General features: G+C 52.7%; 7 protein-coding genes across 7 annotated transcripts; 2 read left to right on the top strand and 5 right to left on the bottom strand.

Moving 5' to 3' along the window:
- Positions 1-2,051: 2,051 nt before the first annotated feature.
- Positions 2,052-3,724, bottom strand: P170DRAFT_479726 (rRNA-processing protein PWP1; the record flags this gene model as incomplete). The annotated part of the gene is made up of 2 exons (XM_024853710.1): positions 2,052-3,411; positions 3,474-3,724. The coding sequence occupies 2 exons, from the start codon at positions 3,722-3,724 to the stop codon at positions 2,052-2,054; spliced, it is 1,611 nt and encodes a 536-aa protein (XP_024700506.1).
- Positions 3,725-4,198: 474 nt separating this feature from the next.
- On the top strand, positions 4,199-4,797 carry P170DRAFT_440349 (COX assembly mitochondrial protein). Its single transcript, XM_024850055.1, has 2 exons — positions 4,199-4,248; positions 4,336-4,797. The coding sequence occupies exons 1-2, from the start codon at positions 4,215-4,217 to the stop codon at positions 4,554-4,556; spliced, it is 255 nt and encodes an 84-aa protein (XP_024700505.1). The 5' UTR covers positions 4,199-4,214; the 3' UTR covers positions 4,557-4,797.
- P170DRAFT_416235 (uncharacterized protein) lies at positions 4,748-10,266 on the bottom strand (the record flags this gene model as incomplete). Its single annotated transcript, XM_024847110.1, has 10 exons — positions 4,748-5,755; positions 5,844-5,933; positions 5,997-6,164; positions 6,637-6,669; positions 6,728-7,392; positions 7,474-7,993; positions 8,014-8,026; positions 8,637-9,656; positions 9,721-9,924; positions 10,024-10,266. The coding sequence occupies 10 exons, from the start codon at positions 10,264-10,266 to the stop codon at positions 4,917-4,919; spliced, it is 3,795 nt and encodes a 1,264-aa protein (XP_024700504.1). The 3' UTR covers positions 4,748-4,916.
- A 222-nt stretch (positions 10,267-10,488) lies between these two features.
- On the bottom strand, positions 10,489-12,484 carry P170DRAFT_275167 (uncharacterized protein). Its single transcript, XM_024843165.1, has 3 exons — positions 12,448-12,484; positions 11,056-12,098; positions 10,489-10,853 (listed from the first exon to the last, which is right to left on the bottom strand). Exons 2-3 carry the CDS (start codon positions 12,032-12,034, stop codon positions 10,711-10,713), a joined length of 1,122 nt encoding a protein of 373 aa, XP_024700503.1. The 5' UTR covers positions 12,035-12,098; positions 12,448-12,484; the 3' UTR covers positions 10,489-10,710.
- A 2,060-nt stretch (positions 12,485-14,544) lies between these two features.
- On the bottom strand, positions 14,545-15,603 carry P170DRAFT_440345 (actin-related protein 2/3 complex subunit 2). The gene is made up of 2 exons (XM_024850054.1): positions 15,494-15,603; positions 14,545-15,418 (listed from the first exon to the last, which is right to left on the bottom strand). Exons 1-2 carry the CDS (start codon positions 15,553-15,555, stop codon positions 14,737-14,739), a joined length of 744 nt encoding a protein of 247 aa, XP_024700502.1. The 5' UTR covers positions 15,556-15,603; the 3' UTR covers positions 14,545-14,736.
- Positions 15,604-15,859: 256 nt separating this feature from the next.
- On the top strand, positions 15,860-19,075 carry P170DRAFT_440342 (snoRNA-binding rRNA-processing protein DIP2). The gene is made up of 3 exons (XM_024850053.1): positions 15,860-15,903; positions 15,974-16,228; positions 16,288-19,075. The coding sequence occupies exons 1-3, from the start codon at positions 15,887-15,889 to the stop codon at positions 18,893-18,895; spliced, it is 2,880 nt and encodes a 959-aa protein (XP_024700501.1). The 5' UTR covers positions 15,860-15,886; the 3' UTR covers positions 18,896-19,075.
- Positions 19,076-19,963: 888 nt separating this feature from the next.
- On the bottom strand, positions 19,964-21,259 carry P170DRAFT_450193 (metalloendopeptidase WSS1; the record flags this gene model as incomplete). Its single annotated transcript, XM_024851106.1, has 2 exons — positions 19,964-20,924; positions 20,976-21,259. 2 exons carry the CDS (start codon positions 21,257-21,259, stop codon positions 19,964-19,966), a joined length of 1,245 nt encoding a protein of 414 aa, XP_024700500.1.
- Positions 21,260-21,899: the final 640 nt, after the last annotated feature.

Below are 21,899 nucleotides of genomic sequence, written 5' to 3'. Positions count from 1 at the left end.
AATGGAAAGGCGAACAACAAAGCAGAAGTGAATCAAACTGTCTGCGCAAGAATCCCCCAGGGAGGAATGCAGTGGAGGGAGGGAAGAGAAAGAAGGAAGAAAAAGACGGGAAGCGAAGGAAGAAATGGGAAGAGGGGAAAGGGTCAGTCAAACTTCGGTCTGGCCCAAAACCACACAACCTGGGCTTTTGTCCACCCTTGGATCCGGCCTGTTCGTCCCGCCGTTTGACCGTCAAGGTTTTTTGTCCTTTCGCCTTTTCGCTCTCCAACTCTGCCTGCCGACCGTGGTAGCGACGGGTCGAGAACGACGACTAGAAGACGTATAGAATTCATGCATCCATGGGATGCACCGTCAGGGTCTTGCCTCAGCCGGAGGGGGATTTATCATTTATTCATTTGTCCATTTAATAATTAATTAATCCACGCGTTGGTGATCGACGCCCTCCGGTGACTTTCCAGCCATGAAATTATTTCCTAGTCCCTACGATCCAGCTGCACGATAGTAAATGAATGGATGAATCCCGGTCCCCCGACGGCCAAGCCCCGACGCTCGACAGATGGATGTACCACGCGGTTACTTCTGGGCGACCATTTGATGTAACACTGGGGGACGGGGACAAAAGGCATCCTTCTTGTCCTCGTAGGATGAACTCTCCGCCCCTCCTCTCGCCCTCGCACATGCCGAATGACGACGGCATCTTTTGCGCCGAGCCTACATTCATACATTCATGGCCTCCCCTCCAGGGGGGTGGGAAGACCAAGGAGAAATCCCGCCGGAGCCCAAAGGTTCCCAAGCTCCTGCAAAAAAAAATTCACCGTGGACAGAGTCGAGTGGCAATTGGTTCCCCCAGGTCTCCGCCTGGCGCGTAGTTAATAATTGTCGAACCGCCGACCGGACAACAGAGCAATCACGATAGCCTAATCATCCTCGCGGAGGTCTGGTCAAGCGACGGCGTCGAAGTTGGCGCCAGGAACGGCAAGGCGGCAGCCTGTAGAAAGCCTTGACCGGGTGGGGATGAAACAGCTATGCCGTGCGATTTGTCTCAGGATGTGTGATCACGGCTGCATGGACGGACCCTATGACATCGGTGGGTGATTTGGAAAGGATCGCGGTCTGGTCTCGGGTCCAGCTGTGCAGTCCTGCAGGATCCAGATGCAGTGAACATTTCGTTTCTTTTTTTTTCATGTCCTGTTGGTTTTGGATTTGGTCAGCGACCCGACATCGATCGATGCATCGAAGACTATGCGAAGGTGGGGAGGGCAAAAGAGTCGATGGACAAAGCATTTGTGGCTCCACCGAGTGGGTCACGGGGTCCTCGAATCCCGCGCTCTCGGCCTGAGGCACCCTTTCGGACAGTCACTCGACTCGAATATGAGATGATGAGATCACCGCCGTCGGATGCATCGATTTTTATTCTTATTTCTTTTCCTCTTTTTTTGGCTCTGCACCCGGAGACGTTCCTGACTTGGGATCACTAGTCCGCCGGATATTCCTCGGCACCTGCAGTTTCAGCCGTCGACTCCTTTCATTTGCTGGTTCTGTCTTTGTCCCTGACTCTTACGGAGAAGGTTCAGTTTCGTCCCGAGCAATTAACTTTGCTCAGGGCTGAAAAGTCGATCGATCTTTCAGAGACTTTTGTCTCTCCTCCGGAGTATTCCGTAGCCCACTGTTCGTGGGCTCGGGAAGACTTCACCCACTATGCAATGTGATTTGGTGGTGGGATCCATCCGGCTGTCGACTCGTCCATCCGCTCCAACGGCGTTGTTGAGGCCCTGTCCGGCTCGTCCTGTGATTGGGTCATCCTGGCTCGACACATGAACTCTGCTTCCGGAAAGTGTGATGTCGATCTCTATCTATTCCTATTCGAGGTATTCGGATCAGGTGACTGGAGGGTATCAACGTTTTCATTGCATGCCATTCAGAGGCTGGCAGGACTACACAAGCACTATATAGTTAGAACAGATCGATCAGATCTTCCGTACATGCATAGCAATCCGAATCGAGTCTCCGAATTCACTCCGCGACAATTCCGTTCTCGCTGCGCGCATCGTTCAGTCCTCATCCATCGACTCCCAGCCATCCGGTCCCCCGGCCACGTCGGCCCCAGCCTCCACGCCACCCTCCTCGTCGTCCGACTCATTCTGGTCCTTCTGCAGTCCCACGGTACGCTCCTGCACCTCTCCTTCCAGCGCAGGCATCCGCGACACAAACGCCCGGCGCACGGCGGCGTTGGTCGACGTATCCCAGACCTGGACCGTACCCTTGCTGCCAGCCACCGCCAATCGGAAGCTCGTGTCGGCGTCGGGGGCGAAGGTCGTGGAGAAGACCTTGCCGACTTCCAGCTTGCGCGACACGACCATGCTAGGTTTCTCGTTCTCGACGTTCCAGATCTTGACCTGCTTGTCGATGGAGCCGGTGACCAGGAATCCGGGAATGGCGGCGTTGATGTCGAAGGCAGACACCGACGAGTCGTGCGCCTGCAGGGACCAGACGGGCTTGGACTCCTGCGGTGTCGCCGGGATGTTCCGCACGTCGTAGCGATAGACCATACCGCCGTCCGTCGTCACGTAGAAGTAGTTAGGGTCGTGCATATCCCAACGCACGTTCTCCACGTCCGTGTCCACGCCCCAGCGGGCCTTGGCATCGGGGGCTCTCATGTCGGCCGCAACCACGGTGCGATCGTAGCTGCCGGTCAGCAGGACGGTCGATTCCGTGGGGTGCCAGTCCAACGAGCACACCTTGTCGGTGTGGTGGGAGTAGGACTTGGCGCACTTGGTGGTGTTCAAGTCCCAAAGCTTCACGGTGCGGTCCGCCGACGCAGAGGCCAGCAGGTTGCGGTGCTGCCGGTTTGCGGCCAGGGCCAGCACCGAGTCAACGTGGAATTCCTCGTTGACCTTGGTCTTCTTCTTCTTGGACTTCTTGGGGCCCTCTTCTGCGCCGCCCTGACCCAGAATAGCGCTGGGGTACATGCAGTCGACGACGTCGAGATCCCAAATCTCAATGTCGGGCTCCATGGTGCCGACCGCCACGAAGTTTCCGGTCGTGCGGCCCTCGGCAGCCTTGCCGACAGGCATGTCCAGCCATTCGACGGCAAGGGGAATGGCCGGCAGCATGATGTCGTGATGCACGTAGAGATTCGCATCGTGGTCCTCGTAGACGTAGACCTCAAGATGCGCGACTTCATCCTCCACCTTACCAGCCAGAAGCAAGTTATCCGTGGGGAGAACCTGCAACTCCTCCTTCTCCTCGTCGTCGTCCTCGTTCTCGGGCATCACCAGGTACGGATCCTCCTCGTTCGGCTGGTGGTAGGCCAGCGATTTGACGTTACCGAACATGGTGATCTTCTCGCCATCCTCGTCAACCTCGTCGCTATCGTAATGGTCCAGATCGTATTCTTTCAGGTCATCGTCACTAAGAGCAAACAGATCGAGTTAGTTATGTCTTCCGACCCGACGAGATTCAATCACACTCACTCCTTGGCACCCTTTTTGTCGGCGTCTTTCTCCGTAGCGTTTGTGCCAGACTCCTTGTGATCCTCATCCATCTCGTCGTCTTCATCGTCGTGTCCTTCCTGGGCAGCCTTCAAGTCACCCTTGGCATCTTCGAGCTGCATCCTCGCAAGCTCGGAAATGCGACCCATTTCCTCTTCGTCAATTTCATATTTCGTCGGGAATTGGGCAGCGACACCTCGTCGCACCCAAGAGGTAGCAGTAATCATAGACATCGTGAGGACTTTTTGGAAACAGCAAAAGAGGCAATAGAAAATAAATTAACCCCGAATTGAATCAAATCGTAAACTTTTGAACTCGATAGATAAAACACAAGTATCGAGTGAAATTGAGAGAAAAAAAAAACCAGAAAAAGTAGAAATCTAAGTTGACTCCCCCAAATTTAAAAAGAGGAATGAAGTCAAACCAATGCCTCACTCACCGAGGCTTCGTTGGATAGAATGGACTGTCTCTCCGAGAGCGCAATCTCGATCTTTTTTTCTTTTTTTTTTTTTTTTTTTTCTTTCGCAGCCCCTCTTGTGCTCGGTCTTTCCGCCCGGCAGAACCGGAGATCTGCTCACCGCCTTGATTGGGTTTTCGGGGATTTCGACTGGCCGAAGATGGATGGACTGGCGATTAGTTCAGGTACCTCCAGCTTCATCAAACCCAACGACCCCAAGCACTTCCCGAAATCGAAAAGAAAACGCACCCGAAAAGTCAGGAAAAATGCATTCTCATCTGCACACCCCGCAAAATGCTAGTACGTCAAGCGCAGAATCTACACTTCTTCCGTCCCCCGCCACGCCATATTCCATACCAACACAAGCTAACAACCCAACCTAATCAGATTGCGAAGAGATCATGACCGCATTGGACGAATGCCACGCTCGTGGATTCCTGCACAAGGCCCTGGGCAACTGCAACGACATCAAGCGCGACGTCAACAAATGCCTCTCGCAAGAACGGTATGCGCGCGCAAAGCGGAATCGCGACCAGGCGCGGGAGAACCGGAAACGCATCGAGAAGATCTGGGCAGACGAGAAGGCTGCCGAGCGGGGCGAGAACTAGGTGGACTAGGTCTGCTTGGGGTGTAGTGTTGTAGTTTGCAGCATGTATATTGGTTGATTGCATTGGAGGATTGAATGTGAATTACTACAAGGCGTTTACGGAGGGATCTCTTCTCATTTGATTCTATGCGCGGTGGCTGTATGAATATATTGGACAAGTCTATTTTAAAGTGTTGGAAAATGTACTTCCTAGAATGGTTCACGTCGTTTGATTGTTGGAGTATCTTATTCCGGATATAGAATGTACAGTATATGACTTGATCATGGAGAGACGGTGTGCCTCTGCTCCCAGCCGCAACGCCTTACGAAGTAACGAGAAACAAATAATGCTTTTTTTCTTCCCTCGCCCGATTGACGGAGCTCATTCTTCCATCACATCGACCGAAGCAACCGCCTCGGACCCATGCGATGGTTCCTGACCACCGGCATCACCATCTCGATTCGCTCCTTTATGATGGCGTCGCCTCCTCTTCGGCTTCGGAGCCGAGTCGCCGTCCGGTCCCCCGGCGCCTTCGTCTCCGCTGCCATGCTTAGATTGCTGCTCCTCCTTTGACGGCTTTGGCTTCGTCGAGCCAGCAGTATCCGTGGCCTTCTTCTTCGGCTTCTTCACACTCAACGGATTGGGACCCTTGGCCTTCTTGAATCCCGGCTTTTTCTTCGCTTCCCCGGTACTCTCTCGCTTCTTCTTATTGATCGCCTCATCGGTCAACCCGACCCGGAACTTCCCCTTCTCCACGCCCTCCCGAATATCCTCCGAGGGCATACTCATCGGTTCCAGAATCATCACCGACCGCTTGACATACACGATCGGCACACCGGGGACACTTCGTGCCTGTCTCCGCAGCGACTGGGCCCGTCGCAGCGCCAACTCGCCCTCGTCCACGCCTCGCTTTCTCTTCTGCCCGGCGCCCTTATTGGCATTCGCACTGGCGGCCGCGGCCGCGGCTTTCTCGGCACCCGGCGGGTCCGCCGTGGCGAGGATATAATGTTCTTTGTTCTTCTTTTTGGCGTCCGGGCTCGGCGACAGCAGCGATAGCAGACAGGTAGTTTCGTCGATGGGCGTCGAGTCTTCGTTATGCGAGCAGTGACGCAACGGCAATGTCGTAGGAGGGGGGAGACATTCCGGACGCATGGGATTGTTGGTCCGGGGGTGGAGAGGTTGGCCGGCCATGAGAGTTTCCAGGGAGCATTTTGTCAACACTGTAGAGGAAGAGAAGACAAGGAAGGTTAGAATCCGAATCGATTCGTGGTGCTCGGGGAAAGAAAAAGATCGAGTCGGAAGACTTACAGGGCTTGACTTTCCCTTGGAGGGTGCGCTCCAGCGCCGGAATCAGGTCCATCTTGAAAGAGTGCACGGCACGGAGTAGATTAGAGTCCACTGGATTTATCGATCGTGTTAGCAGCTCGTCGCACGAAGACATGGTGGGCAAGCACTTCGTACCGAGGACTTGGTACGGTTCACGGAAACCGAAAGTAAGCTCATACTGGTGCATGAGCTTACGGTACTTCTTCGAACGTTTGGCCCTCATTTTGGCAATTGATTGACCGAGAGGGAGTGCGGAATTAGCGAGTTGGAGTCGACGGAGATGGAGGAGGCGTGGATGGGAAACTTTTTTTTTCTGGTTTTGCCGGGCGGAGTTGCGCTGCTTTAGCTGTGGTCTGTGCGTTATCTACATCCACGATAACAGAGATGCGCATCAATTAAATCGCTGTGTATTGGAACTAGCTCGCTGAAATGTCTAACTATGTACCGAAGGAGTATTAAATAGGATATACCAGCCCGCCAGCAAGGCGTATTTTCTAAACAAAAAAAGGAAAGTCACCCAGTATGCAATTCAGATATGCAGCACACGCATAGATTCAAAGCATTCCGTCTCAAGTAATATTTGCAGTCGGGATTTCGTCCTGATGAGGAGTGAAATAAGGCCATCTGGGATGTGCTCTTGATCGTTTATGCCACGCGGGGACCAGACGGGAGTCGATCGAAGAGAGTCGCGCCCGAGTACATCAGGGTTGTTGGCCGCATGGCTTGGATATTCTTGGTAAATAGAAAAATAATCACTGCAGTCGTTTCCTGCAACATCCGACCACTACACTAATGTCATCCATTTTCCCTGTTTACTCGTTAGTTCATCACGACGCTAGCATTCATCTCAATATGCGACGACTTACCTCCTTCGACAGCCAAACCCTCGTCGATTGCTTTTTCCATGTATGGACTCTCCGCAAACGGGTCTTGAGCGATCGCCAGAGCAGATTTGAGCAACTCTCGTGCCACAAACACCATCCGTTCCTCTGCCAGAACCGCAGGTGGTGCCCAGTCCAAATCCGTGTTGTCATATCGGCCCTGTTCCCACTTTCGCATACTCTCCAGCGTGATGGTCAGGACCTCGTGCTCCCAGAGATTGTCGAGGACGCCATCCGAGACCGCCAGTACGACGTCGTTTTCTTCCAAATCGATCAAGTCCAGCACGGCGTTCGCTTGGGGCGTGTCCACGCTGTTGGTGCCCAGCTGCATCGGACAGTCAAACCAGTGCCACTGCTCCTTGGTTCGAAACAGAACCTTCTCCTCACTGGGACGGATCACCAGCACCTTACAGTCGCCTAGGTTGGTCACGTAGAGTAACGGTTTCGTGTTCCCTGCGTCGTCGCGCTGGCAGTGTAGGAGAGCCGTGACCGACGTGGTCGTACCCAACCATTCGCTCGGTGAGGTTGTGGCCCGTAGAGTTTCTTCATAGGCGCGTTGCAGGTAATCGACGGGATGTAAGTGGAGAGAGTCCTTCGCTTCTCGCTCAACTTCCAAGGCCCAAAAGTGTAGGAGCAGCCGGGACCAGAGACTACAGAGTACCGCGAGAAACAGGTCAGCGTTTGGCCTTATTCCAAGCATATGGAACGATGGACGAAAAACAAGAACTTACGCAGCATGACCTCGTGGCTTCGTACCCCACGCCCCTACGCCATCGTTGACGGCCAGGAAATTCTCCGCAACTAGGACGGCGTCGTCGCCGTTGTTCAGGCCTCGGACGAGTTCTCCCCGGACGGATAATCTCTTATCCTGACTCAGGTAGTGGGTGGTCAAGGGGTCGGAAAAGGAGGAGGACGGCGGCGAGAGGAAGGGAGGGGGAAAGGGGCGCGAGGGACGTTTGGCGCAGAGGGCGTAGCCCGTTTGGAAGTAAAAGGGGCAGCGAGCGATGGGGAACTGTGGATGCCGATCGGGAACCGGCGTGGTGATGCCGTAGGAGGGCCAGACAGCGCGGTACCCCCGGACCAGCGTCTTGGGTCCCCCAGAGCGTGCGGTCCACAGTGGGTTGCCGGATCGTAACGGCGAGGCTATTTTGGCGGCTGACGATGATACGGACGGGGAGGTAAAGGCGGCAGTCGAGGCAGATGCAAACGTCTTGGGCACCATGCCCGCGAATCTTTGAAGCGTCGCAGTCTCTCGGTTTCCCTGAGGTGACCTCCAGGGGGGATCTCTCTCCGCGGCGTGGATCGGGGCGATCTGATCTCGCTACTTTTCATGCTGAGATAAGTTGAGGCGGATCACCAGGGAAGGCCAGCCAGTCATCGCCCGGTTTGACTAAGAGGAATGGGCGAGGCTCGTAAACCGTTGGGATGGGGATTTGGGATTTGGGGTTGGGGATTTGAGGCGGTTGCGATGGACTCCGAGAAGGTCTTCTGCATGGCCCGACGGAGGATTCCTAGCCTCGGGTGCAGAATGGTCTAGAATTCCATTTGTTTGCGAACTGAGAATGCGGTTCGATTGACGAGAAGAAAGGAAATCCCGTCCTCCTTCGATCCCGGCATGAGGCGCTGAGTAATCTATGCATCTGCATCTACGGAGTGCACAGCATCGGCCGTCAACGCCAGGTTTCACCATTTCCATTTCCATCTGCTGGAGTTACTCTACTTCGTGTAGAATGTAGAGACTATTACATACCGCCGTCACGCGTCATCCCATAAGAATGTCACCATCTCATTCCCATAGCCCCCGGTCGTAACCTCGTAAATCGTAACCCATCATCTTCATCGTTCCATTCCAGTCCATACTAACCACCGCTCAGTCGTCACTCAGGCATTTCACGCCGTTCGCCTTGGCAGCTGTGACTCGTTGCTTCTGGATCTCCTCGGCGAAAAGGAGGAGCGCGCGATCAAATTCTCTCGCAATCTCCTGATCCTCGACGTCGCGACGAAGGCACGATATTCCCTGAAAAACCGCCTTGGCCAGACTACTGCAGCGAGCGCTGAACTCGCGCGCACTAATACCTTTGCGGCGCCGCACGATGAGGACTCGCATCTGTCGCTCAGCACAGGGACAGTGGCGTTCCGGATCCAAGGTGCAATCCCAGGCGCAACTGCAGCTGGAACGACAGATACATTTGTATTCCCTGACGTAGTCGCTCAGACGGCGTCGGTCGTCCTCGCGCCGAACGTCTCCAACACTTTTGCCTTCCAATTTGGCCAGGGTTGCTTGCCGGTGGTCCTTGATCAGCTCCCGCTCCCAGGTCTCCGGGTCGGCGAGTTCGGAATCGACGAAAGGAAGCTCGGAGGTAGGCAATTCATCCTGGAATGTCACCCTGGGAGTCAAGGCCAAGTATTTTTCCGATAGCACCATGAGGACCTCTTCCGGGGGCATGTGGTAAAGCAAAAGACCATTAGTCCATTTCTGGCGGAACGCGGACGAACTGTCGCAGGCCACATTCATGATATCACGACGGTATCCGAGCAAATCATCCAGAAAAATGCCGGTGCTTGCTAATCTGCTTATGGCGCTGCGAATGTAGACATTCTGGTGCTGCCTCACGAGTTCGTTGTTGTTATTCCGGCAAACGGCGGGATTTTCGAGCATGCGCTTGCAGAACAGGAGGATCTTAAACAGCTGGGCGGGCTCTGGCAGGGTGTAGGAAGCCTTACTAGTCATGCCGTGGAGGTTCAGGTGAAAGCAAGAGCATAGATCAACGTTGGCCATTTCCATGATCAGTCTGGCAAACAGGGCATAATACAACCCCTCCACGGCGTCGACCAAAACAGCAATGGAATCGGAACTGATGACCTCCTCGGTGCGCGCAACATGGTACAGAAGACCGTCGGGCATATCATCCAGCTAGTGCGTAAGTTCAACCTGATTAGCCCTCTCCCTTTCTCCCTAAGTGACTGGCCTCACGTACCTCGACGCCGTACTGCATGAGGATCATAACGATGATTTTAGCCACAGTATAAACCTTGGAAACGACCGAGAGGACACTATAGAGCCAGTCGGACGCGTCCTCGGTGGGACATTCATCAAGGCTTCTTATGGGATCAGAGAACTGATTCCAATCAGGAGACCCGATAGTGTAAGGAAGATGAGGGCGTTCGATAGGATCCATGAGCTGCAGTTTGATCAGCACAAGCAACGTGGACAGTGAAAGGTGGAGGTGGAGGTGGAGGTGAGAGGTGGAAGTTGGAAGTTGGAAGAGATGAGCACTCACGGCAGAGCAGTATGACGCTTGGGTGCTGTCAGATGAGCGAAGGTGTGAACGCATTCTCTGGTTTCTCGGCGGCAGAGTTTGGGAGTACTGGTAAAAGCCATCATCGTGCTCGCTGGTGTTGGACGAGCGCAGGGAAGAGAAAGTGCGCCGATCCCGATCACTGGCCTGAGAGGTGTGTCTAGGAAATAGTTTCCTCACGGTCGTGTCCCAGAGCTCTGAGACGGATCTGTGAAGGTTCCGCATGGTTTCGACCAGTGAGGGTTATCGATTGACTATCCCTCAAACAATGCGAACAATGCGGTAGTGATTTCCGTGATCTAGGGTGAGCTGGGAAGAAGATGGATGGTGAGGATGAAGGGGGTGGAGAGGACATCCATCGGATTCACGAGCCTCGGGGGCAGTTGACTCGTCTAAGGGGAGCATCATGCAAAGTGAGTGAAACGGAGAGCAGTGAAGGAGAAAAGATGGTTCAGTGCAAACCAGTGAAGAAGGGGAGCCACCATTCATGGGAAGGAAATCGATGTCTGAGCAGCATCTTTCCGCCTCGGCTTCTCCGCCAGTCAGTTCTAAAATCTTCGATGGAATTACTTGTTCTTGATTCACTGGGTATGCATTAATCATCAATTTCTCACTCGTTATGCATGGTATCTATCGTAGGAAGGTCGCTGTCCAATGCTATAATTCATTTCAATACAGCACAAACACCGCGCTCAATGGTCGCTCAAAGAAACAAATCAAAAGAACAGAATGCACCGGGAAACCGTTTGCCTTATAATAACTTGGGATCATCCTCAGCAGGAGGCTCTTGGAAGCTGATGGGAAACGGCAGGATGAGCTCGGGAATTTTCCAAATAGCCTGGTTGGCCCTTTCCGCATATTTTGGGGGTATAGTTGTACACTCCTTCACAGACAGAGACTGTCGTATTAAGTATATTAGCTTTTGGTCCTAGGCACAGGCGTGATTGAGAATGGTAGGGCTAGGTCTTACCCTGAGATTCGTCAAGCCTCTGACCCATTCAAGACCAAGATCGCAGGTCTCCGCTGGTAGCTCAACACTTTCGTCTATGGGCTGCGTGAGCAGTTCATGACAGTTCTCCAGCCAAAAGACAGTCAACTTCCTCCCCGGAGCCAAGTCCTCGTGCGACCCGGACCCGGGCTCAACTGGGTCTGTGTGGATGCCCCCGAGCCAATTTAGAAATTCGGGGTGTGCACCACGACAAGTTCTCAGCTTCATGACCCTCAGTCTAGGATTGTTCTTCACAAGCATGGTCAGTTGGGAGGGGCTAACGCCAGACCTCTCCAAGATCAAACTCTCTAGGCTGGAGATCCCGAAATCTTTGTAGCGTCCTTCCCCAATGAGTAGATTCCAAACAGAACTGGCGGGTGCCGGTTGAAGCCAGAGGCTTGGGTTCATCTCCCCGTCTCGAATATGCCGATGCTCGAAGCGTAGTGCCAGGTGCCGTAATGAATGCCGGCACTTACCCCCTAGAGTCCTCGCTCCGCGGGCGTCAAGACCATACGCCATAAACTCCAGTTTGATCAAGGTGGGGCCGTATCGATTCACAATCAGGGAAAAGATCTTGTTTTGAGCTCGGATCATCTCCTCCTGCGTTCGTGACCGGGTCTTACCCCGGGGTACTGCGATTCGCCTGCTCGAGTCGCCTGGCCCCGGATCGTCTCTGCTAGGTCCGTCCCGCCGGATACGTTTAAACTTCGGATGGATAACAGCGACAGTATATTCACTTGAATTGTCGTCGTCGTCGTCGTTTTCATCATCGTCATCGAAGCAACTAGCGATTTGGCCTGGTGCAGCCCAACCCGCTTGGAGGCAGGCTATAGTGGAATGGGCTCTTTTTTCAAACACACCCAGTCGCAGGTACCGGAGGCTCATGATGTGGGATTGATAATTGAAGCGACATGTTTCCCCGAAGGCGAGCAGGGACGAGTATGGTAGATAAGAAAGGATATGAATGATTATCTCCAATGGGAGACGGTTGATTCTGTCACACATGGTGTATCGGCAGAAACTGCCTGGCTGTCTGGGTTTTTATAACCCCGTCTTTTCTTCTCTTTCTCTGCAGGTTCCAGGTCGTCAGCATAATAGCCCTTCACGACAGAAGACATCGTATGATAAGAGGGAAAAAAAAAAAAAAAAAAAAAAAAAAAAGGCCCGAGGCGGCCATCGTGCATCTGAACAGGAAAAGTGCAAAACACATTCCGCAGAGGATTTCAAACGAATTACTATATCCAGTCGAGCTTCATATCTAGCGCAGACACTATCATAGCCCCGGTCTAGCTTAACGCGCATTGTTCAGGTGGAGGATGCTCCCAATTGACGGGCGGGGTTGATCCATTCTGGGTGTAACGATGTTTGTGGCAATTCACAATGAGGCTCACGCCTATGAAAATTCGCGACTCACATACTAGAAAATCGATCTCACGATAGAAAGAATAGTCGAGCTAAAGTTGCCTCTTTAAAACGGTTGTGGAGACATGTCGTGGCACGGCGTAATACATGGGGATTCCTGGGTCGCAAGAGAAGAGACTATGAGCCTGGGTTGTGATGTGTCATTTGCATAACTGCTGAGATTTCAGAGGATATCAAAAGCGACCATACGAGATGCGAAAGGGCTCTGGTCGGGTGTAGCCCTGTAGGGAGACGGACAAGAGCGAAAACAAACAATCATCGGTCGTTCTGGACTGGACGAGGCATCGATCCCCCTAATTTATTATATCCTAGTGTGACCTGGACTTGGCAGCACACCACGGCCAATTCTCAACCCCCGGGATTTTCACCACCAGAGGCGGGAGCAAATCAGATCTGCATGAGCCCGAGGACAGAAGATGTGCTGATAGCGTCTTCCTGTTTAGTCAAGGAAGACCTGCGCGTGGAATCCACGATGATTGGGTACCAAGGAGGGCCGTAGGTCCATCGGTGACAATCATTTACCGGGGTGCCACCCAGGGATTCATTGTGTCCTTGCAGGAGAGAATATCCTGCGCTGTTTCTTTTTTTTTCTTTTTTTTCTTTTTTTCTCTTGCTTTCTTTTTCCGTACTTTGGTTTCCGAGAACGAAAAAAATCTGTCTTTACCCTTCCCTTGGAGACGCCAAGGCAGCCTAAATCCCGTCTGTCGGAATCACAAAAGCAACCATGCAGAATCGTCGACACTAGGCACAGGCCGCATCTCTAGGTAGTGGAGTTGGAACCGCGACCATTCGTCTTCGTTTATCCTCACACTTCCGTCCAATGACGAGAGCTCGGGGAGACTCCACCAGGATTCTTTGGCGTCGAGTCAGGGCAATTGGAAGGTCTTGGAACTGTTGGGGAGGGGCTGATCTGATGTGCCTGGTGGTCCGGTTGTCCAGCTCATGATCGTCATCTTACGATAGATAGTGATACGGAGGGCAGCCACGGTCCCCAAACTAATCGAGCGTTCTCCTTGCAGTGGTTGTGTGACATGACCCAGTCCCTTGGGAACCTCGATCCAATAAAAGGCGACAGTCTGGCAGGATGAATGCCGGGAAGCAGACGGTCAGCCGTCGATCATAGGCAATGCCAGGCTTCGCAAGCGAGGCCCCCGTCCCAAAGAACAAAAAGAAGGTTAGTGGAACGGGGACACCCGCCGGTTGGGTCTCGCATCTCGTTGCTTTTGCCAGCCCCGTATATGTACGGGAGACCCGAGGGGCCGGTCTGATGGTAGCATCGCTGGATCGGACATGAAGCCTTCTGAGGAGAACCACGTTGCAGGTTTAATTGCGCCATGCACGACGACTAGTTCGGAAGACTTGCAGACGGGACGAACAGACCAGGAGGGGGGGGTGATGAACTGCATGAGAAATCCAGATTGTATTCGTAAGGATTGTAACGATTGTGAGAATACTACGGAGTACTCCGTGATAGGGGTCGCATCAACCCCTAGGACGGCGATGAAAGATACCGCGGCTAAAGCATGATGATGGAATGATGCTGACCACCGAGTAAGCAGGGCGAGGAAGAAAGCAAAAAAAACAAGGCAGCAGCGGTGAGGCGGCAGAGCTTGTGATGCATCGACCACGGCGAAGGCCCGCAGACGAGACACGTCGATTTTCGGCTGAAACAAAGCCACCGATTCCTCGAGTCTATTTCCAGTGGGACTGACAGGAGTTGCTGGTTACTGACCCTTGACTCCTGGATCCCGGTTGACAGGACTCGACACTAAAAATAAAATGGAATAAAATGGAATAAATTCTATACATCCTAAAGTAGAACAACACAGTTGGCTTGGGAACGACACAATTCGTCTTTCTCGCCCGCACTAAACTGACTCCATGTACATTCTTGGTCCCTCTATCCCTGCACCCTGAAAGTACGACCACTGGCGGTTTTCCTCTCCCGCTCCTCGTTCTCCGGCCGGGCTCGGTTGAGTACTGCGACATGTTAGCAACCGTACAGCATCGAAAGCGAATCCTTGGATACACTCACCCTGGAGGAAGTCTGCCGTCCTCTTACGCATTCGAGTGTGGATGTATGCCTAGATGTCAGGTAAGCAGCCGATCGCATGCATTCGGTCGTGACAATTCAACATACCTTGGAGGCCTTGATGTGGTAATGGAAGTAGTCCCGGAAGATCTGGATATGGGAGATGTTTTCATACCGCCGTTGAGGCGTCAAGTGACGAGGGAAAAGAACTGCGCATCATTAGCATCCACAAGCTACCGGAGATTGTCCAAGATCATGGCCTACCGAAAGTGACATAGCTCATCGTGCCGTCACCGGGGTCCTGGAGGCCAGGGACACCCTCGAGTTCAAGGGGAGGATCGTTTCTGAAAAGGACTTGAGGAGCATTTTGCAGAGTCAGGACGCGCCGTCTAGCATCGACAAACTCTTGCAGGAAGACCTTGCCGAAAATTCGGTCGGTCTCTTCCCGGAACACGGTGCTGAAGATGACGGTGACTCGGTCATTGTTGGCCTTGATGTAGAAGGCCTCCTCCTCCCGGTAGTGGATGGCCATCACTTCACCTCCTTCCTTGATTCCCTGGGGTGCCGACTCAGAGGTGTATTTCGAAGCTTCTTCGGAGAGCTTGGCGAACTCATCGAAGGCCCTCTCGAACGGGGCAGCCATAGCATTGCGCTTCATCAGGGCGAGCCGCATGACGAGTTCGTCTTTCGCCTCTTGTTCGGCGGGGAGGTTTTCCAAGTCAATTAGCACCGAGAAGTCATAGCCGGGCTCCGGAGCAACAATGTAGGATCCGTATTCCCTCTCCAACACCTGCTGCGCCCCGTACTGAACCAGTTCTCGGAAGCATTTCACGTTGATGGAGATGAGGATCTGGGTCTTGGTCTCGGGTGTCGACAAATGGAACGTAACTCCGTCGAAATCGGAGACGACCTGATCGATTGATGCCGGGGGGGCTCTATCGAACGTAGCAAAGTATCAGTCTGAAGCCGAACGTGCATACAGCGGAGGCGGGGAGAGGGGGAAGCTGTACCCAGAGAACCGCTCCGTCAGGAGAGTGTGGATGAGAACGTTGTGGTAGTCTAGAAGAAGCATGTTTGCTGTCGCATCAACGATGCGTGAAGAATCCGAATATGATCAACGATTGAAGCGTTCCTCCGGAAAGGGGTTTCTTGCAGTTTGGGTTCTGGATGTAGCTAGCTGTTGCTTGGAGAAGGCTATGGGGGAGAGTGTCAACGACGCTCTTACTGCCTTGCTGCCTTACGTTATTGTTGCCGCATGTTGGGGAAAGGAAGGCGGTGAGTCTCCGGCCGCTTGGGCTCCTGTCGCTTCCCGTACATCCATTTTCGGATTATCGATAGCAGTCGCGGTTCTTTTTTTTTTTTTTTCCTTGTTGGTTGAAGGTGTCAAGCATCAAACGCCAACGATGGTGAAATCATACTTGTGAGTATTCCTCGACAACTTTCCTGCTCGCTGTTGTGCTTTGCTAAATTCTGCCTTTTTTTGTCTGCAGGAAATTCGAGCACTCGAAAACTTTCGGGCTCGTCGCTTCTGCATCGTCGAATGCGATCTGGGCCCGAGACGATGAATTGGCTGGTGCTGCACGTCGCACCGGCTCCGGTCGGGGTATAGTCGGTGCCAGTGAGGAGGTGCTTTGCTGGGATATCAAAAAGGGCGAGTTGTTGGGGAGATGGCGCGATACGTCATGCAAAGCACAGGTCACCGTGATCACGCAGAGCAAAACGGATGAGGATATTTTTGCCGTCGGGTAGGCCTCCCTGGATTCGAGGATTTGGATAGTCCGACGCTAACACTATCGGTGTTTAGGTACGAAGACGGCAGCATTCGTCTCTGGGATTCGCGAACCGCCAGTGTGATGATCTCGTTCAATGGCCACAAAACCGCTATTACCCAATTGGCCTTCGACAGCGCCGGTGTTCGCCTTGCCAGCGGTTCGAAAGATACCGATATCATTTTGTGGGATCTGATCGCAGAAGTCGGCCTCTTCAAGCTACGCGGACATACCGACCAAGTCACTGCCCTTCATTTCCTCGTTCCGTCCCCGGAATTACTCAACGCGGCCGGTCTAAGTGACCACGCAGGATTTCTCCTCACCACCGGCAAAGACTCGTTGATCAAGGTCTGGGATTTGGCATCGCAGCACTGTATCGAAACACATGTCGCTCAATCCAACGGAGAGTGTTGGAGTCTGGGCTTGTCTCCCGACCAGAGCGGCTGTATCACGGCCGGTAATGATGGAGAACTGAAAGTTTGGTCGATCGATGAGGCTGCTATGATCGAGATCTCGAAGGAGAAAGTCGGTTCGGAAGACCGCAAGATTCTTACAAACCGGGGAACGTTCTACCGAAACGGAAAGGACCGCACAATTGGGATCAGCTTCCACCCGCGAACAGACTATGTGGCTCTTCATGGGTCGGAGAAGGCTGTCGAAATCTGGCGCATTCGTTCGGAGACAGAGGTTCAAAAGAGCTTGGCGAGAAAGCGTAGGAGAAGAAAGGAGAAGGACGCCCAGCGCAATGCGGACGGAACTGCTAAGGAAGCTACTGATGACAAAGTTGAGGATGTCTCCTCTGCACCGGTCACCGAAGTTTTCGTCCCTCATGTCATCGTTCGCACTGGCGGGAAGGTCCGTTCGTTCGACTGGATTAGAACGAAGTCCAGTGGTAGCATCCAACTCATGGCCGCGACAACGAACAACCAGCTAGAGGCTTACAGCGTCGTTACGGCGAACAAGAAGAACAAGGACGAGGAGGAATCAGATTATAACCGAAACCTGGCCGTCGACATCCCTGGTCATCGCACCGACATTCGGTCGATCGCTCTGAGCTCGGATGATCGCATGCTGGCTTCCGCCTCCAACGGTAGTCTTAAGGTCTGGAACATCCGGACGCAGAGCTGCCTCCGTACTTTGGATTGCGGCTATGCTCTGTGCTCTGCTTTCCTTCCTGGTGATAAGATCGTCGTGGTCGGTAATAAGGACGGACAACTCGAAGTCTTCGACATTGCATCCTCCACTCTGCTAGACACCATCAAAGCCCATGATGGACCAGTATGGTCTATTCAGGTGCATCCCGATGGAAAGTCTCTCGTCAGTGGTAGCGCCGACAAGACCGCCAAGTTCTGGAACTTCCAGGTCGTTCAGGAAGACATCCCTGGAACCAAGAGAACTACGCCCCGGCTCAAGTTGGTCCACGCGAGAACCCTCAAGGTCTCGGATGACATTCTCAATATTCGATTCTCTCCTGACGCTCGGCTGCTGGCCGTTGCTCTCCTCGACAACACCGTCAAAGTGTTCTTTGTGGACTCTTTGAAACTCTTCCTTAACCTCTATGGCCACAAACTCCCGGTCCTTAGCATGGATGTCTCCTATGACAGCAAAATGATTGTCACTTGCTCGGCTGACAAGACCGTTCGTCTCTGGGGTTTGGATTTCGGTGACTGCCACAAGGCGTTCTTGGCGCACGAAGACAGTATCATGTCTGTCGCTTTTGTCCCCACGAATAAGGAAGGAAACGGTCACAATTTCTTCAGTGCAAGCAAAGACCGTATGGTGAAGTACTGGGATGGTGACAAGTTTGAGCAAATCCAGAAGCTGGCAGGCCATCACGGCGAGATCTGGGCTTTGACTATCAGCCACGATGGTGAGTTCCTTGTGACAGCCAGTCACGACAAGAGCATCCGCACCTGGCAGCAGACCGATGAGCCGCTCTTCCTCGAGGAAGAGCGCGAGAAGGAGCTGGAAGAGATGCATGACAACACTCTCATGGAATCTCTCGACCAGGAAGACAACGAGGATGGCGAGAAGGCCGAGGCCGGTGAGGCAGGAAAGCAAACCACCGTCACTCTCATGGCCGGTGAAAAGATCATGGAGGCTTTAGATTTGGGCATTGAGGATCTGGAGATCGTGCGTGAATGGCGCGCCGTCAAGGCGGCGCAACCGAACGCAGCACCTCCCATCCGCAACCCCCTGTACATGGCGCTGGGCAACATTTCGGCCGAGCAGCATGTCCTCAACACGGTGCAGAAGATCCCGGCCGCCGCGCTGCAGGACGCCTTGCTCGTTTTGCCCTTCGCCAAACTCCCCGCCCTGTTCACCTTCCTCAACATCTGGGCCAGTCGTGAATGGAACGTTCCTCTCACCTGCCGAGTCCTCTTTTTCATGCTCAAGACGCACCACCGTCAGGTCGTTGCCAGCAAGACGATGAGACCGATGCTGGACAGCATTCGGAAGACATTGCGTCGGGTCCTGGCGCGCCAGAAGGACGAGATGGGATTCAACCTGTCTGCTCTTCAGTTCGTGGGTCACCAGGTGCGCGAACAGAGCAACAAGAAATACGTCGACGATGAGGTCTGGGAAGAGCCGTCCCAGACAGCAGCCACGGGTAAGAAGCGGCAATTCGTCAGCGTGTCTTGAGCGGCAGGATTTGTTTGATTATGCCTTGGGGCCTTTCGGTTTTTTGTGTACATGCATCACGGGCGTTACGAATTGACTTGGCTGTCTGCTACTGAAAAAGTTCTATATCCGGAGTTGGGAGGTTTCAAAATCCATGTATATTTTCGAGACAACTATAGAAATCTACAATGTCAATCCACAGCAACCGAATCGCTTCTAACGTTCATTTAATCCCTCAAAGATCCAGCATACGGTAGTGAATATCGAAATCGGAACCTAAACGCGTCAAATCAGCATCATGCCATGAGCAAAGCCATAACCATAATGTGTGACCAACGACAACCTTCCCACCAGGAAGAGAACAACAGTCCAAGAGAACCAATCCACATCTCAAAGACCAAAAAAAAACAACCACTCAGCAGAACCATTATAAGCACCGACGACGAGGACCACCTGAGGTGAAAATCCCGCCATACCTCTTCCGGCTCTTCCTAAAATACCGGTTCTTGGAAATGTTCTCATCATATTGGATGTTCTCTTTTTTGATCGTTGAGGTGTGGATTGGTCTTTTCCTCTTTTTTGTTTTTTGTACTCTCAAGCACAGGTGGGAGAGGTTGTTGCGACGAAGGCACTGGGAAGATAAAGAAAGGGGAAAGCAAAGCATACCTAATTGTTAGTCAATTTAGGATTCAGGTTGAGAATCAGTCCGGGAATTAGGACTGGCGTTGAGAGCAAGTTCAGTCGAGTGAGGATTGAAGATGCGGAAGGAAGAAAAAAGTGGGAGAAAATTGTTGGTTGGATTTACGGCCGGCAGAATAGGCGGGCCGGTGGTTAGTCATGCATTAGTCATGCTGTCGTCTTGGTCTACGCTGTACGGAGTATGGACTATGGAGTAGTAGAAGTACATCGGAAGTTATGGATCATGGTGGATTCTTGATTCAGAGTGGAGTGCTATTGAATAAAATGAGTAAGGAAAAATTATCTTTAAGTCCTAGAAATACAGGTATCCCATGAAAAATTGTGAGAAAGCGCCATCATGCGTCATCAAAATCGTCAATCATAGTCGCATGTAGAATCAACCCAAGAGGATTACGATGATGGCTTCATTGTCCCACAATTGGAGCATGTCCACCATTCCGTCTCCATAAAGGTGCTACAGAAATCGCATACCCATCCCAGAGGCCGCTTGGGGGTGCTTCGATCCAATGCAGCGAGAGTCTCAACGGCGCTACTTCGGTTTTTAAATGCATTATGACCAGCTGTGTGGTTCGCGGGTCGTTTTCTCTTGTTTCGGTCATTTGAAGCTGCTGAGTTCATCGCCGGCGGTCCTGACACAGACCGAGTGTTCGAGGGCCGAGGTCTCTCTGCGGCACAAGCGTCGCAGCAAAGGAAGGTGGCCGGGTTCTCCAGAGTGCAGATTGGACATGCCCATGGTTGTTCGTACAAACTATCATCTGATGTGAGATCAACGGGCTCTTGTGGCTGCACCGGCGCAGGAGGTCTGGTGTCATGGGGCACGGGCGGGGGAGATAGATTTGATCGAGGCCCAGCCGGATTATTTTGACTTGGGGGTATATAGGAAGGACCATATCTTTCGCGTTCTTCCTGTTCGATTAGGTCAATGAAAGCCTCCATGATAGCCTGCTCGTTTGCATCATCTTCCTCGGCTTTTGTCCGAAAACCATTCCTGGATGCTTCTTCTGCGAGATCAGCGCTGTTATCAGCTCCCGATGCACAGCCCTTGGTTACATCTATACGTCGCTGTGCGGCGTCCGCTATCACTCTCCGCATGTCGGTCCCACGCAGTACTGGTGCACCACCCAGTCGCTGCCCGGACCCAGCTGAGAGCGCGCGTCTTTGCTCTGCTGCTGCTCTTGCTTGCCGACGGGCTTCTTCCACCGGCATCCGACGACCACCAAGCCGTTTGCCTTGTGACAGAAAACCTTCTCCGGTGTATCCCTTCATGGCAAGCTCTTCGTGCTCATCACGTAGTTGGTTCCAAAGAGCATGGAACTGCTGGTTATGAGGACCATGAACAATATGGCAAAGCCTGTACGCATCAGCATCCGGAAGTCACATAATCTGAAAACTTGTGTCATACTCATGTAACATTGTGTCCACAACATGTTCGATGGGAAGGAATTGCCGCTGGTCGGACGGGTAACGCAGCCGGAGACATATCTTTTGGCCTCCATTGATATTGAGACCAAGGAGGTTCCGCTGTTGCGGGTAGAATTCGGAGAGTGTGCCCACTTTCCAGCCTCTCCGGCGCATGATAGGTTTAACCAGCGAGGCGACTTTTCGAAGCACCAGTAGAGCCTCCGACTCTCTAGGACGGTGCTTGTCATGCTGATATTCAATAACCAAAGGATCCAATTCATGCATTTTGACGATCCAAAAGGCTATGTGAATCGGTGATTAGAGACTAGAACGGATAGACAAAAATTGGTATATTGGAAGTGCATGGCCCAGGTACACAAGCGGCCAGTCCTTGGTATTTCTGAGAAGCAAAGAGCTTGGTTTGCTGAAGATAACCAGCTTCGGTGTAAGCTTCCAAACATCAACTCGAGAATTTTCCACGTAGACTCCCAGGTTACCAGGCAGCTATGGCCGCGTCATGACACTGAGTAGCAATAAATCGAAGGGCGTAGTAAGATAGGATTGGTAATCGAAAGGAGATTTCCGACGGCGTATCACGTGAAGTGGCGATTCCGCAGTATTGTTGACAACTTGATCCTGGATTAAGGATTGGCCCTGTTGGTGGAGATATATATTCTCGGGCTGTTGATTCCGGTTAAGAGTAATAATGACCCGGCCACACAGACTGATAAATTGCTTCGGACCGGGCTTGACAAAAGTCAAAAGTAACAACGCCGATGTTTACGGGCAACTGAGAGGAAGTCGCATGGGTGAAGGAGCTCGTAGATCCAGCATGTTCGATGGTTCTGCAGGCAAAGCGATGGGGCGACGGCGACCCGCTCATGTGACCCGGCCGATAATGAATCGCAAACTTATCGGCGCATCT

This window comes from Aspergillus steynii, assembly GCF_002849105.1.
Source record: "Aspergillus steynii IBT 23096 chromosome Unknown P170scaffold_8, whole genome shotgun sequence".
In the NCBI taxonomy this organism is placed as follows: Eukaryota; Fungi; Ascomycota; class Eurotiomycetes; order Eurotiales; family Aspergillaceae; genus Aspergillus; species Aspergillus steynii.
Note: the sequence above shows the minus strand (reverse complement) of the source record. Positions and strands in the feature narration are given on the sequence as shown.